This window comes from Marmota marmota, unplaced genomic scaffold (assembly GCF_001458135.2).
Source record: "Marmota marmota marmota unplaced genomic scaffold, marMar, whole genome shotgun sequence".
Classification (NCBI taxonomy): Eukaryota; Metazoa; Chordata; class Mammalia; order Rodentia; family Sciuridae; genus Marmota; species Marmota marmota.
The window spans coordinates 10,105,187-10,121,051 of NW_026000222.1; the positions used below are offsets into that span (position 1 = coordinate 10,105,187).

The 15,865-nt window shown below is 38.1% G+C and overlaps 1 protein-coding gene across 1 annotated transcript in view; it reads right to left on the reverse strand.

Annotated features, from left to right (window-relative positions):
* Nucleotides 1-11,810, reverse strand: part of Cntnap4 (contactin associated protein family member 4) — a 240,075-nt gene extending 228,265 nt beyond the window's left edge. The window contains exon 1 of the mRNA XM_015496327.2: nucleotides 11,348-11,810. Within this exon, the coding sequence (XP_015351813.1) occupies nucleotides 11,348-11,432 (85 nt within the window). The 5' untranslated portion in view covers nucleotides 11,433-11,810. The remainder of the gene's footprint in view (nucleotides 1-11,347) is intronic.
* Nucleotides 11,811-15,865: the final 4,055 nt, after the last annotated feature.

Below are 15,865 nucleotides of genomic sequence, written 5' to 3' on the forward strand. Positions count from 1 at the left end.
GGTGGGGACACAGTGAGAAGGTGGCCCTCTGTAAGCCAGAGAGAGAGAACTCACCAGAAACCAACTCTGATGCTACTTCAATCTTGGACTTCCAACCTCCAGAACTGTGAAAAAATTGATTTCTATGCACCACTCAGCCAGCGGTATTTTGTCATGGCAGCTCTAGCCAACCAACACAGCAAACAAAGGTACGTGTCCCTGAGCACAGGGAGAAGAAGGGCTTTGATGGAGGGAAGAAAGAAAACCAGCTGAACACCTTGGTCAGGCATCGCAGGCCGAGTTGACTGTTCTCGCCACTTGGGCTGTTTCAAGTCCTATTCTAGAAGACATTGACTCAAAGAAGGGATGTAGAGGAAGTGAATGAATGGGGCTTGGGCACCAGGAAGCAAAAGAGTTGGTGGAGAAATTTTTACAGAGGAGAAAATTTTATTCTTAGCTCCCCTGAGCAAGTGGCTGTCACCTCACCCTGACTAAAATACAAGTGACGGGATCCTGAGACCAAAGAAAAGGCATCCTCCTAGAATTTCTCATGTCACAGAAAGACAAATATCACACATTCTCACATATATGTGAAAGGGAAAAAGTTGAGCTCACAGAAGTGGAGAATGAAATAGTGATTATCAGAGTTGTGAATGGGTAGGGTGGAGGGACAGAGGACAGTTAATGGGTTCAGGGATGAGTTGGACAGGAGGAATAATTCTAGTGTTCTCTAGCACAGTAGGATAACTACAGTTGACAACAACTGACACATTTCAAATTAAATAGTAGAAAGGATTGTGAGTGTTCCCAGCACAAAGAAGTGATGAATGTTTGAGAGAAAGCACAGAAAACAGACAAAAATAGAAAGATCCGTAAACACAGGTTAGCCAGACGTGGTTGCTATGCTAAGACATCCAAACTTGACATCAGAAAGCCTAACCACGAAACAGGGCAGCAAGGCAGGACTTGCCTTTTTAAAACAAAAATAAAAATCTTCAGACTGAATAAATTTATGAATGTATTAGGTCAGGCTTATCTAAAAATACATTAATATGTGTCGTGTTTTAGAATCCTGCGGGATGTGGAGTGAGGTGAATGGAATCGTAGGGAGTGGCGAGGTAGCAAGCAGGACAGCTGCCTGGCCAGCCGTAGGAGCCAAATCAACCCTGGCAATCGCTAATGTGACAGATGTCACAGCCAGATCGTCCTCATATCCAGGAAAATGAAAGAGGAAAATGATCACAGGAGGCTCGATTTTGCTAACTCAGAAAAGCAGAGAACTTCCTGGCATCTTCTTCAGAGAACGTTTCAGCAATTAATGATGCTACATACATTGCCTTCATTCTAATCTACGTTGCAATTATATATGTATGTATACAATTTATATATATATATGTGTGTGTGTGTGTGTGTGTGTGCGTATTTATATATGTGTGCGTGTGCGTATATATACACACACACAAGGGAAGCACGTAACAAGGTTTCGAGAAATGGATATCGTCATTTACAGGGGAACCAGTAAAAAAACGAATTTAATCTCAGTTTTACATTTTACACAGAGCAAATTATTGTGGGCATATTTTTATTCTTAGCACCTAAAAGCCTACATCATTTTTTATTAGTTTACTTTTTCCATTCCTTTAATAGATACTGGTTTGGGTCATGAAAGTCTTTTATTTTTATCATATTCCATTTTGTGATAAAGAATCCTACGAGTTTAAGAAACCCAATGTTATCTTCAGTATTTGCTCTTTTGCCTCCTTAACTGTATCCTAGTTCTTTCCCCAAATTGTCTCTGTGTTTTGTTTGTTTGGGGAAGGGCTACACATCTTATGATACTTACTAGGTAGTGTTATGACGTTTTAGAGGCACATGAAGCTTTCTTAACAGGATTATAACACAGTCTATGTGCTAAAGTACAACAGTTAAAATAAAAACAGAAATCATACGCACTGTGGAACAGAGGCACCTAATTGAGCAGCTTTATAACCTTGCACAGAATTCCCTTACCACCAATTTAGATCGAATTGCTTTTATTTTAGCAATGTTCTTTTAATTAAGTCCTAAACATCTAAAACATGGCAAATGTAAATATGTATTATAAATCCTTAATTATGAGGATCACTAAGCACTCATGCCGCTTTCTGCCTTGGAGATAAGATTCTTTTTGTTTAAAATCATCAAAATTAAGAGATAAAAGTGAATGATGTGAAAAATGTTCAACTCTGTTTATGACGCCCTTCTCCGGGTACCAGTATCACTTTGCCACATTGCCCTGGAGAGTTGGACCATGTTTAAATTTCCCCAGTGGCTTTAAAGCCCAAATCTCTACTACCATTTTCTGCCTTCAATTATTAGGTCACAAAGACCAGTACTCAGGGACTGACCAGAAGGTGGGTTAAATTACACCAGAGATCCTGAGGTCTTCATATCAAACTCTAGAAAACAAAGAACTTTGAGATCACAAAATGGCAATATGATTTCTTGGGTTTGGGATGAATTTACACTGGATCTCAAAGGACAGTTTGTTCATTGTTAATCCTACACATTACTTTTTTGCTCTTGTCGTTAGGAGAGGGGTTGTGATATATATTTTCTTTTTACATTGTATGTATTTATGGGTACCATGTAAAGTTTCAATCACACGTGTATTCAGTGACATTCACATCGAGATAAACATATCTATCCTCATACTCTGTTGTAAAAGCTTACTAAGACAACTCTGGTATGGATGGTAAATAAGGAACAACCTTTTATATCCCAACACTACTCAGTTCAAAGTGTGAAACATAAGAGCACCATTTCCCCTTCCCCCTACCAACTCTCACCCCCAAGAGCTTCTGGTGTATGTGTGAACACACACACAGGCACAACAACTCATTTCTCTTAAAGATCATTTTCAGTTTACTTCCTTCTTCTTCCTGGTCATCCACTGATCAACAGATTTTAAAAGACAACTCTTGAAGATCCAATAAATATAGAAAATATACATTTAATATATGTTATATGTTTATATATACATATACATAAATATGCATATACATACATATATGTATGGTGTGTATATGCATATGTATGTGTGTGTATATGTATATATATATATATATATATATATATATGCAATACTTTAAAGCAAAGCCATAAGCTTGAAACTTTAACCTTCTCAAATTCTTTAAGAATTCCTCCATTGGGTCTAGTAGATGACTGGTTCCTACTGACAAGAAAATATGGGTTCTCTGTTGTGGGCCAAGATATTTGAATGTCTATTCAAGGTCATCCAGGCAATTACCAACTCCAAAACTATGATCAATTTCTAGGAAAATTTATCAACATCCTTATTCAAAGATATTATGGTTTGGATGTGAGATGTCCCCCAAAAGTTCATGTGGGAGATAATGCAAGAAGGTTTAGAGGAGAAATGATGGGGTTATGGGAACCTTAAACCAGTCAGTGAATTAATCCCCTGATGGGATTAACTAGCTGGTGACTGAAGGTGAAGGTGGGTAGGGTATGGCTGGAGGAGGTGGGTTCCTGGGGTCATGCCTTTGGGGTATACATTTTGTATCTGGCCTGTGGAATCTCTCTGCTTCCTGATCATCATGTGAGCCGCTTCCCTCCACCATACTTCTCTGCCTTGATGTTCAGCCTCTCATCAAGCCCTGAGGAATGGAGCCAGCCGTCTATGGACTCAGACTTCTGAAACTGTGAACCTCCAAATAAAGTTTTCCTCCTTAAAATTGTTCTTGTCAGGTCTTATAGTCACAGCAGTGAAAAAGCTGACTAAACAAAGAACATTTTTTTAAAAAATCTCTGTAGGTTATACTTGCATAGTAAGTCAAATAATAAAATGACAGGTTATAGTTTGTCTGAAAAATCATACAATAAATGTGATTTAGGAAAACAAGTGAATTTATATATTTAAATACTACTTCTAAACTAATAGCAGCAGCCTATGACCCCATTTGTATAAGTACAATAATTGCCAGTAGGAAAGAAATGGTTACAGAAACAAATATGTCTTTTACGATTTAGAAGCACGTAATACCTTATTCCAGAGCCCTGCTAAGTAATGAGAGGTACTTAATAAAAAAAAAAGTAATTAGAGCTATAGCTATGATACATATCATACCATTTTTCCTTTGTGATTTAAAAACCTTAGAGATAAATTTCATCACTACTCTATTAAATACTTATGGCATTAAAAAATTTTATAGTTACTAATTTTGAACTACTTAAAATGTCAAACGTCTTCAGGCTTCACTCACTTTTCCAATGATTACATTGGAATGACTCATTAACTGTAACATAAACAGGCTCATTTTTACCTCCTGTTATGCTATTTCTCCAATTTTATTACCAAAGTACCACTTTTTCCATGAACCATGACAAAAATGCATTGAAAGTGGGGGAAACATGATATACATATCTTCCTTTTCCAAATACCAACAGAAGTAACAATGGGTGGTAACTTGTAATGGAGTTTGCATGCATATCCTTTATCATTACGTGATTTTACAGTGTCAGGTACCATGCATATGAATACCTTGATAAAAAAATTTGGAGCGAAAACTTTGTCCTTCAAAAGTCAATTGGGAAATATGTACTGCATCTTTCCTAGTGCAATAACATATCAGAAATGGTCTTAACCTGCACAGAGCCACCAGCCCCTATACTGATGAGCACCTCACAGAGACTAAAATCTTAAGTTCAGAACAAGGAAGGCCGGTTCCAAAAGTCAAGTGCACATAAACATATATATGTGGGCATGTGGGCATGCATTCATACTCAGCTGATACACATAGTCAATGACATTCTTAGAATTCACTGAAGCAATTTGAATGTTGAAATCTGACATCAAAGTTTCTTCCCCAAACTATTAAGAAACCAATCCAACAAATGACAGCATCTGCCTTATTCAGAAATTCAATTTATTGTAACTTAGAGCCACAGGTAAACTATTACTTCTCAAGAAATTTAAATCTTTTAAAAAAAAAACCCTCAAAATCTACTTAATACAATGTTCATCTTAAGTGTAAATTATATCATTTCAGAATATTCAGTTTACTGGGGAGTTCATTCTTCCTTGGAGAAAATTCTCAGTAATCACATCATCTCTTAACATCCCATAATTTTTAACTACATGTAGTTTGAGGCATTTCTGAGATTTTTCTTTTTAAAGCAAGAAAAATGCAATGAATCTTCGAGTTTGATGTTACAATCCAAGATTTGTTCTTAAAAATCTGTTTGCTAGAGTATTTCTAAAGGTTTCTAACTGACATATCCATTAAAACAGTCACTCAAGTATTCCAAGTTCCCTCAACCACCAGCAACAATGCAAACACAGCTCATTTCACTTTGTAAATGTGGTTAATTCAGGAAACTCCTATTTTAACCATAAATTCTGTGATGGGTCAGCCCTTCTCTATCAGATTAGTTTACTTGAAAACTAGCTATGGTATGAACTAGCTGAGGTATGAACTAGCTATGGTTCCAGATAAATACTAAGCAAGTTAATAAGAATGAAAACAACAACAAGTAAACCATAAGCAATCACTGTAATTCAAGGCCATTGGGAAATATCAGATGAAAGTATGCATTATTTAATATTTCATCAGACATGTTCTGCTACTAATATAAATACCTGAGGTTTATGTAACAATGTTGGATACATTTCTCTTGTTCTTCCTACTGTTTTCAGAAGCTAAACCATTAAGTAAACTTTCAATCAGTAAGGAGGAAAGGGAAAGGTGTTTAAAAGGTTGGTGAAGGATTTCTTAGATAACTTAGGACTAATTGGCAAACTAAAAGTCAAGTGATTCATTAGTTGACAATAGTAAGGGCCCAATATTGATTAATCTGAAGTAAAAGAGATTTGAATTCTAAACATAGTATCAAATTGAGAAAAATAGGTATTTGTAAAGCCAGACTGATATTCTAAGGTGAAAACAAGTTCAAAGTCATGCAGTGCCAATGTCACTATCCCTGATTCTCTGTTCACAGATGATCGTGAATTACATCATGATTCTTATTGACACCCAGACTAAGTCACATTTTAAGATGTTCCTTGAGGCTGTCTTAGGTTTGTTTTTGTTTTTTTTTAATTTGGAGATTGGTCTTTTTATGACACATAGAATTCTTCATTTGGAGCTGAACCATTGAACCATTATTATAAAAAATAAACTTTTGACAAATGGCTATTTGTTTTGAAAAGAATGCTAAAATGATATTTCAGTGAGTTCTCTAACCTATCACATTTCAACTTACTTTAAAAAACAGTCATAGTGTAAAATAAATAAAATGAACTCAGTGATCAGGTTTTAGATATCAAAAATAAATACACAAATCTCCAATTTAAAAAACAATAAATAAATAGAAGGAATACCAGTAAAGTAGAGAAAAGGGAACAGGGGTTGGGGGGAGTTGAAATTCTGAGGTCTGAAATGGAGCCAATTACATTCCACACATGTATTAGTATGTCAAGATGAATCCATTGTTATGTATAACTACAGTGTATTGATAAAAACATTTTAAAAAGTAAGTACAACTCCAAATGGATAAGATATTTACATACAAATTAATTATACTAGCATGAGAAGGTGAAAGGCACTTCCTTAATTATCGTGAATTCTCAGTGGGTAGTGCTTAAATGAAAATCTATTTTTAAATTTGCTCTAGAAATCTTGCCAATTTCAGTGTTTTTAGGAAGCTACTTACTGCTTTAAAAAGCATAGAAGCACAAACACCCTTCAAACATAAGCATTTCCCTCATAGAATTACTTGATTCCAGATGTTAAATTCCTGATTAATATGAAGTGGAATATTTTATACTCATGAAAATGTAAAGTTACAGCAGAGTTTTTATTCTAAATATCTAAGAGGCAAATAGTTATATACTATTTTAAACATCCTAGACTATAGGAATACTTAAAATGCCCCATGATCAACCAAAACTGCTGAAATTTTACAAATAAATATAAATAACGCATACTCATTGAAATAACAAGATTTTTGGCCAATCAAATATTTAAGAAGAAACATGAGAAAAATATTAGCTTGAAGGTTTCTTCTATTATAACTCCTAGAAATATTACCTTCAGTACCACAACTCTATGGTGGGGGGGGGCATTTTGAACTAAATGACTGACTAAATGCTAAATGTTATTTTAGTATAATTTATACACTATCTCTGTCTTGTCATTATATTACATTGTATAATATTTCCATCAGAAGTCAATGAACATTTTCTATAAAGGATCAGATAGTAAAGAATATCATGTAGGTACTTAGAGACCATGAGTAAAATAATTTTAACAAAAATTTTATTTATAAAATTCAAAATATAATATTCCAGTACAAATTTTTCTCATACACTCCTACAAATAAGACAGGTGACTAAAATTTGAATTTCACATAATTATTTTGTACCATGAACAATTCTCCTTTTGTTTTGTTTTCAGCTAAAAATGTGAAAACCATTCTTAGTTCATAGACCATAGAAAAACAGGCAGCAGAACAGATTTGGTTCATGGGCCATAATTTACCCACTTCTGAGCCTAATACTTGATGTAATACAATTCTAATAATTTGCTTTCACAGAAGAAGTCAATTTAATCTGGATATATATATATATATATATATTACCTCCAATAGAGAAATTGTATATATATGATATAAATCCAAAAACTAATTTCAGAAGATAACCATAATGACTATTACTTTAAGCACTAGGTACCACTCACAGGAAGTCATGTTTGATCCCTATGTTAATTTATGAGCTATGTTACCCTAGAGTCAAAGGTTGCCTTTGTCAAACATGATTTGAGTGGTGCAGTAAATGCAGAGAGTACAACATGTGGATGAAAATAAATCACCACTGCTATTAGAGAAATTAGTCACGGTGCACACTAGTCATTTCCACCCAAAGTTAGCCATTTAGGCAGTGCATCATAGAATTATATTTTATCCATATTTCATTATTGTTTTCTAGCTATTTTGGGCCATAGAGATGAATTTGGGGGAGAGGAAGAAAGAGAAAGTTTCAAAGTTGAGTTTTAGCAATTTGAGGATCTGTCCAAAACACCCACAAAAGTGGCCATCTACTCAGGTGATTACTTTTATCAATTACTGATTTTACCACAATTTTAATGTTTCCTTCTGGTAAATATCAACTCTATCCTTTATTTCTATTAGAAAAAAAGAACACAATGAGAAGCTAACTTCTAATTAAGTCATTGGTCAGCTCCTTGGTAAGCATCAGTTCTTCTCAAGTAAGGCACAGTAAGTATGTATGTCTGAGGCCAAAGAGCCGCCATTACTTGATCTACAAGGTAAAACTAAAGCAGGACTCCTATTAGCCAAACTACTTACACCTGCCCTTTCTCTTATAGCGAGCAGACTCTTCCTCCAACACAGTCTTACTATTCAGAGATGGCAGCTCCTTCAGACCAAGTACAAAATAAAGAGATGGCTTCTCTTTTTTAGTGTGTGTCTCTTAGTAGGAAGTGAAGAAAACAAGAGTCAGTGTAACTTCTCACAGATCAAGTCTATCTACCAGGATCTGTCTCTACCTTTTCATGAAAGGGACATCTCATATAATAACAAACTCATCTCAACAAGAACAAAGAGAAAAATCTAGGGGCTCTTTCACTACTTTTGAAATGTCCAGTGGGGCACCAGTAGGCAAAGAATGTGATCCATTCACTATGTCTCATCCTTATCAGTACTTATCAGGGCCCCCCCAAAGTGTACAAGCACATGGGTCTAAGTTTATACATATTTAGATTCACACATAAGCACAAGTGTTTACTAGTGCATGCGTGTATTTATATAGAATATTTCTAATAGAAACATCAATTAATATTCCAAATTAAAGTACACCTTATCCTATGTCTACAGAGTCCCCTGTGAAAGCATTCATATTGGACCAATAACTAGCAACTCAGTGGATGACAAAGGTCTTTGTATTTGCCTAAGAGACAGACTTTTAATTCTTTTATTCACATTCAGTTCTGACTTTAATATTAGTAATCACGATGGATTCATTTTTTACTAATATGTGGTCTGGTCCAGAAGAGTTACTAGAGCTATTAGAACATTTTGAAACACTTGCTAGTTGATGGTTGCTCATTCTTTTGCAAACTTCCAATTTGCTTGTGAAGATATAGACCTGTTCTTCCAAAAAGGATAAAACGCATGGTCTACTTTCCACTGTGACCTGCCAACAAACGGACCTGCTTCTTCCACAAAGTGAATCCTTCCCAAATACTGAGGAATAAAATAAAAATTAGGAAATGAAATATCTTCTTTTATCTACAGCTGCAAATCACATTGCCCAAATGGTGACAAGAAATTACAAAATGCAACGTAAATTACATGAAGGCAATTAATGACATTTTTGACACTTGAAGAACAGTCAACTCTTGACAGATGTGCCAACCAAGAACTCCAACTTTATCATTTGAAAGTTCCTGGGAATTTAAAACGTATAGGTTCTCTGAGTTCAACCAGTGTTAAGGAGAGCATTACAAGACTTCCTGAAGAAACCGAGGCTGAATGAATACAGAATCAGGATTGAGATTTTAAGTGTCAACAAGAGGCCCAGCCAGAGCTGAGCAGACTGGAATACTGAGCTCTCAGATCTCAGCATCTCACCTTTTCTTTACTGAGAAGATACATTACAAAAGAAAGCTCTTCCATGTTGATCGGCTCCTTACACTTTCATACAACTAGCAACCCAATTAAACCTCTTAATATACCGCAAACCCAACCAGAGGCAGCATGTTGGAAAAACACGCTGTGTTAGGCCAGTGTTAAGCTCTGCTTGTCTTGAGGGACTGATCCTTGCACTGATGTGCTGCACATTGTAAGAGTGACCTCTAGTGCTTCCTTTTTGGTTGAACTTCAGCAGTTGCAAGATGAATTACTGATGCCTTTTCTACAAAACTTCCCTCGTGTGTGGGTGTCTGTATTGTCTGTTGGTTGGCTGCAACATTGTCAACAGCTTGTACCCCCTTGCAGGATTCCAAGATTTTGATGAGGGAAAGTGACGCAAATTTTCTTGACTTCGTGGAATTCCCACACACCCAATTTAAAACTGAATCTGAAACACAGAGCAGCACCTGGAGTGAAGTTTTCTCCTTAGAGAGGGATAGATGCACCCTGAGGTTATATGAATTCCTAGTGATGGGATCACAGTCACCATGCAGCCTGGGATAGACATTTGGCTAGGGATGGTGAGTTTGTAATGTTTTTCTCACATGAGAGCCCTTGAGTGAAGTCAGATGACATCCCTCCCACACCAAATGTCTGCTTGCTGGCTTCAGTCCCCCAACCCTATGCTGGTGGTGGCACAGCAGCAGCATAAATTCCTGAAGAGGCCTCATAGCCCTTTCTTGAAAAGCAAATGAGCAAATGGGATTTTCCTTTAAAATGCAAGAAATAAAAAGTTGAATTTCTTGAGCTTGCTTTTCACTCGTTGTGAAAGGGGAATTTCTCCCCTTTAGAGAACCAAATACAACTTTTAAAACTTTTTTTTAAATCTCTAATAACAAATGGATGAAGGGAGTCTGCCAAATTATTTGGGGTGATATTTTAAATTAGAAACAAGATCCTCACAAATCTTCCCTGAATCCATCAACTCAAAATCAGAAATATTCAATCACGAATTCATGAAGCAGAAAAGCCAACCAGTAAAGAACACACTTTTGAAAAGAGATCACCTGAATGCTTTTTTTCTTTCAGTCAAATGTGGGGATCAGCACTCTCTCAGGAGAGCTCCAAGTCTCCTTGTCTAAGGAGCCAGGACACAGCTCTTATACTGAGGTTTGCCTCCACCAGTTCTGCCTGCTCCCAAAGTCTGCAGTACATTTTCGGTTATTAGCCTGCATCATTTTAAAGATGCAGCCAGCTAGCTACTCCTCTGCCAAATCGCAAACTTCAGAAACCTAAGCTAATGCAGCATAATGCAAAGTCTGCCGGTTGTTTCCACGTTAGACATAATTCCAATAAAATTCAGTAATCCTCAAAGGAAGAAATGAAGACATTCGCAGGCGATTCCCTGGTTAAGATGCTAATTTAATGTTTTACTAGAACTTGAGCATTCTCAATGAATATTCAAAGACAAGAGAGTAGGATCCCACTCGTAGACAAAAAAAAAAGAGAGCTCACACTTTGCCTATGCTGACCAGATCAAGAGGAAAGAGGAGCATCAACCCCGGTCCTAGTTGCAGGATTTTTAAATGATGCTTCATCATTGAGAGCAATAGGCTCTGCAGCCATCTCAGCAGCAAATAACAGTCATAAAAACAATCGAATCAAAGTTTTGCAGGGAGCCCCCCTGCAAGTTTTAAATCATTGGCTGTATACTTACAGGAATTCCCAGCTTCCGCTCTGCTCCAATTGTGAGTAGATAACAGGAAAAGCATCTTGAGGAAGGCTCCAGCGACAGACCCCATGTTCCTATTTACGGAGCTCCCCCAAAAGATCCTGAGTGGCTCTACCAGAGCTTGAGTCGGGTTCTCAGTCCCTCTCCCAGCTCCGACTGGATCTTCAGTATCTCCAGGTCTGCTCTCTGTCTCTCCCTCTCTCTCCTCCCTCCTTCCCCTCCTATCTCCCTCCCTCCCTCCTTCCTGCTCTCTCTCTCTCTGTCTCTCTCTCTCTCTCTCTCTGCCTGCCCCCCTCCCTCACACACACAGCCCTGACTCCTCACTGAAAAGCACCCAGTATCTTTTCTAACAAGCATCCACACCGACGAGGCCACGCCCACTCCTGGCAGCAGTGGTCCCTGAAATTGGCAGCCGCGTCCTTCCTCCCATCCCTCCTCCGAACGCAGCAGCGAGCAGCAGCAGCGCGCTCAGAGCTCAGCCAGGAGCTGCAGGTCATGAAAGCTGGACCCCGAGGCCTCCTGCTCTGGGCCTCCTCGGGGCTCCCTCTCCTCCCCTCTGATCTCCAATAATCCTTAACCCTTTTTTTTCCTGCTGGCCGTGGGGGTGGGGGAAGAGGCCAGGCGGTGGTGCCTTCTGATTTGGGGGAGGTCTCCTATTTGACAGGTGCCAGCCAACCTACTGAGCTCTTCCTGATGATCCCGGAGTCCATCCAGGTAAAAACTGCATTACGTTTCAAAACAAAAGCATAAAATGAGAACAGAAATAAGGAAGCAGCCTTGGGAAGTTGTAGCTAAAACTGTCCTCAGGGAGAAGACTTGCTTTTGTTTTTCTCTGTTTCTACAAAACTATCCTCTTCGGCTTTGGTGCCAGGAATTTATTATGGAAATTCCTCACATGGGAACAGACACTCCTGCTTGGCAGATCTTTAAAATCATCTGGTAATAGTCTACAAGAAATTAACATTTCTTATTTTAGTTAGTGCTTCAAGGAGTACAAATCTACAAATGAGATGCTCTGGGTAGATTTATTTTGATATGAGCATCTTGCTGTGAATGCACAGTCACATTCACAATCAGATTCTTTAACAGCAACTCCCAGGAGGCCCCAAAAGGCACATGATGGGATCCTGATTAAAGGGACCATCCCCCCCTCCACGCACACACACCCCAACACTAAACAATGCAAAGATATAACTCAAATGGTTTAAAGGAGAGAAGACTAAACTTGACTTCAGAAGATCAATGACTTACAGAGAAATTACTCTTCTAATGGCTATTTCATGGATAGTATTTCTCAAACAGAATATTCAAATATTTAAATAAGGAAGATCACATAATGAGGAGCCTATCGGATGGTGTCAGAGAAGATGGATAATCTCTTTAGAATAAACGTCAAGATGTCTTACTGATACTATGCTAGATTTCACAAAGATGGGAATCCGGGGTTCTCACCCACCTCTTGGTGATTACAAATTCGAACAGACCTAAGTTGGCACCAGCCAACTTGCCCGGACAATGAATGAAAGCAGGGAGGATGGCAGAAGCATCCATAAAAGCTAAGCATATTTTTGTTTAGCTCTTGGCTGCAAAACAAAGCAGAGCGGATATTTTCTCTTTTCCTAAGTTACAGATGAGAAAACAAGAACACAGACTGTAAATTACTTGACAGGGTCACAGAGTTAGCAAGCGTTGAAGTTGGACTTCATTCTTCTAGTCTCACCCTAGGATTTGTCCTGAGATGTGTGTTCAGGTGTTCACCACCTTCCTGCCTCCAGTCAGGGGCAGCACAAACCCAAGACCTAGAAGAACAGCAGAACAAGAGAGAAGCAGTGCTTGAGGGTTTACTCTGCATTCCTAGACCTACCCTCCTGATTTTGATTTTTCAGTCATAACTATGTTAACTGACAATTTGTTACAGGATTATTAAAGGGGGCTAGATTTACTGAACACATACTGTATGCCCCTTGTTGTCTAATTATTGCAGCAATGCTTTGAGGAAAACATCATTGTGCCTCTGGAACAGACCAAGAGACTAGACCTCCATGAAGTTGAGAAGTATGTCCAGAGTGCCATCAGGGGTAGACGAGGAACCTGGACTTGACCTTCTGATGGGGAGCTCTGAAACTGTTACTTTTAATAGCTCCATAGTGAGGAACAGGCTCTTGGGCTCTTCAGAAGAAAAATGTTATCTTCCTAGTCAAACGATATTAGTTGTTCCCCTGGAACAGAGGAGAGAACAGATTTTGAAAAGATCAACACATAGAACAAAAATGAAAAAATAACCTGAATATTTCATAACAATGAAAACTTAGGATGAAGTATCAATGATCCTAAGTGATCCTAGCAGCAATAAGAAGGGATTTTTCATATCTGTACACGGTAATAAGGAAAGGGGTTAAAAGCCAGCACTGACCAGCAGACTTGCCCCTGCCTGATGGCCACAGAGGGGAAGAGAGCTTCTGCGGAAAGGCCCAGATATGGATTCAGCTGCCACTGTGGTTTTAAGTGACTCACTGACACTGGTCATTGGTGACATAACATGGGACAATCTGCTGAGGGCCAGCACTTAGTGGGCCCTCAATCACTTCCCTGCACTAGATCTCTGTATAATGACTGTACCGGGTAGTGGCTTCAGCAGACTGGGTCAGAGCTGGTAACAGGTTCAGTGCATGCTCTGGCCCCGCCCACCAGCTGCGTGCCCTTGGGCAAGTTGCTGATTGACCCCTATCCTGGGTTGCCTCCTCCGTGCATCGAGTAATGAGCAAGATAATGACCACTAACATGATCATCCCATGAGCACGTGATCAGCGTTGCTGTTGTAATCATCACGTCAACCACACTGCACTCCACACCACAATCTGAAGAGCAGAGGATTTATGGCTTGTCGGTAGGAGTGACCCACTGGTGGCAGAAAAGGGTTGTCACCAAGACCTGCCAACTTGCGCTTCATTTCTCCATCCCCACCGGGATGGTATTCAGTGTCAGAAAAAATAAGGGGGAAATTAGAAAAGTACAGAGACCTAATTTTGCATGGTTTTGCACTGCTAATTTAGACTTGAATCGCAAGTCCCTTTGTATTTTCCACTAATGAAGAAAAAAAGAAAAACCACCACTGGGGAAGCTTAGGGTTTGGTGTATGCCTATTATGGTATGGATCGGGTCTCACCTGAGGTAGTATTGTAACTCACATCAAGATTCTCTAATTTATAAAATCACCCTTTCCACATTCCCTTGGTATAATTTACTAGAGAATTCTATGTCCCACCACAATGGTACATGGAAGCTTCTGGACCTAGACTAGAAAAGAACCATCAGGCCACAGTGACACAAAGTCATATCAAAACACTAGAAAGATTAAAATACAACTTCTTTGAATAATTATTAGCTACATAATGGAAACAATCTATAGTTCTATTATAACATGTTTTCATTTCAATAATCCCTAATAATAAAATAAACCCTAATAATCATTTTTTACTCTAAAGTTTGATTTATATTTATATTCCCCAAATGAAACTGACTTTTTAGACATATTACTTTTACTGTTGTTTTTGTTGTGATGGTGATTTAAAAAAATGTATATACTAAACTTACCATCTTAAAGTATACAGCTCAGTAGTGTTAAAAAAATTTGCATTATTGTGTGACAGATTTCTAGAAATTTGTCATCCTGTAAACTGAAAGCCTCTACCCATTAAACACTAACCCTGTCACACACCAGCCCTTGGCAAACATCTTTCTACTGTTTCTATGACTCTAATTACTTCAGTTCGCATAATGTCCTCAAAGTTCATACATGTTGTAACATGTGACAGGAGTTACTTCTTTTGTGGGCTGCATAATATTCCATCATATATATGATTTTCTATATTCATTCATGTGTTAGTGGATATTTGTTGTACTCCCATCTCTTGGCTATAACGCTGCAATGAACGCCGGCATAAAAATGTCTTTAAGACCCTGCATTCAATTCTTTTGCATAATTACCCAGAAGGATTGCTGGATAGTCTAGCAATTCTATTTTTAATTTTTTGAGGAAGGCTCATGTTGATTTTCATAGCAGCTGAGCCATTTCAACGTCTCACTTACAGTGAACAAGGGTTTCAGTTTTTTATTGTTGTTTGTTTGCATCTTTGCTAAGGCTTATAATTTTCTGTTCTTTTGATAGTGGCTGTACTAATGGACATAGGTGAGATAGCATTGTGGTTTTTATTTGTATTGCTCTTGTAATTAGTGACATTGTGCATCTCTTCGTAAACTTGCCAGTTTCATCTTCTTTGGAGAATTGTCTATTATTTTGCCCAATTTTAATTGTGCTTTTTTTTGTTTGTTTTTGAGATGGGTTTGTTGTCTTGCTCTTGAGTTGAAGGAGTTCATGTCTCTTTCTTCCTGGTTATCCGATTTGGAGGGTAGATAGCTGTTCCTAGCAGTTCTCCCTCATCCCCTTTAATTTCTGTGACATTAGTTGCAATGTCCACCGCCCCCCCCCTTCGTTTCTAATTG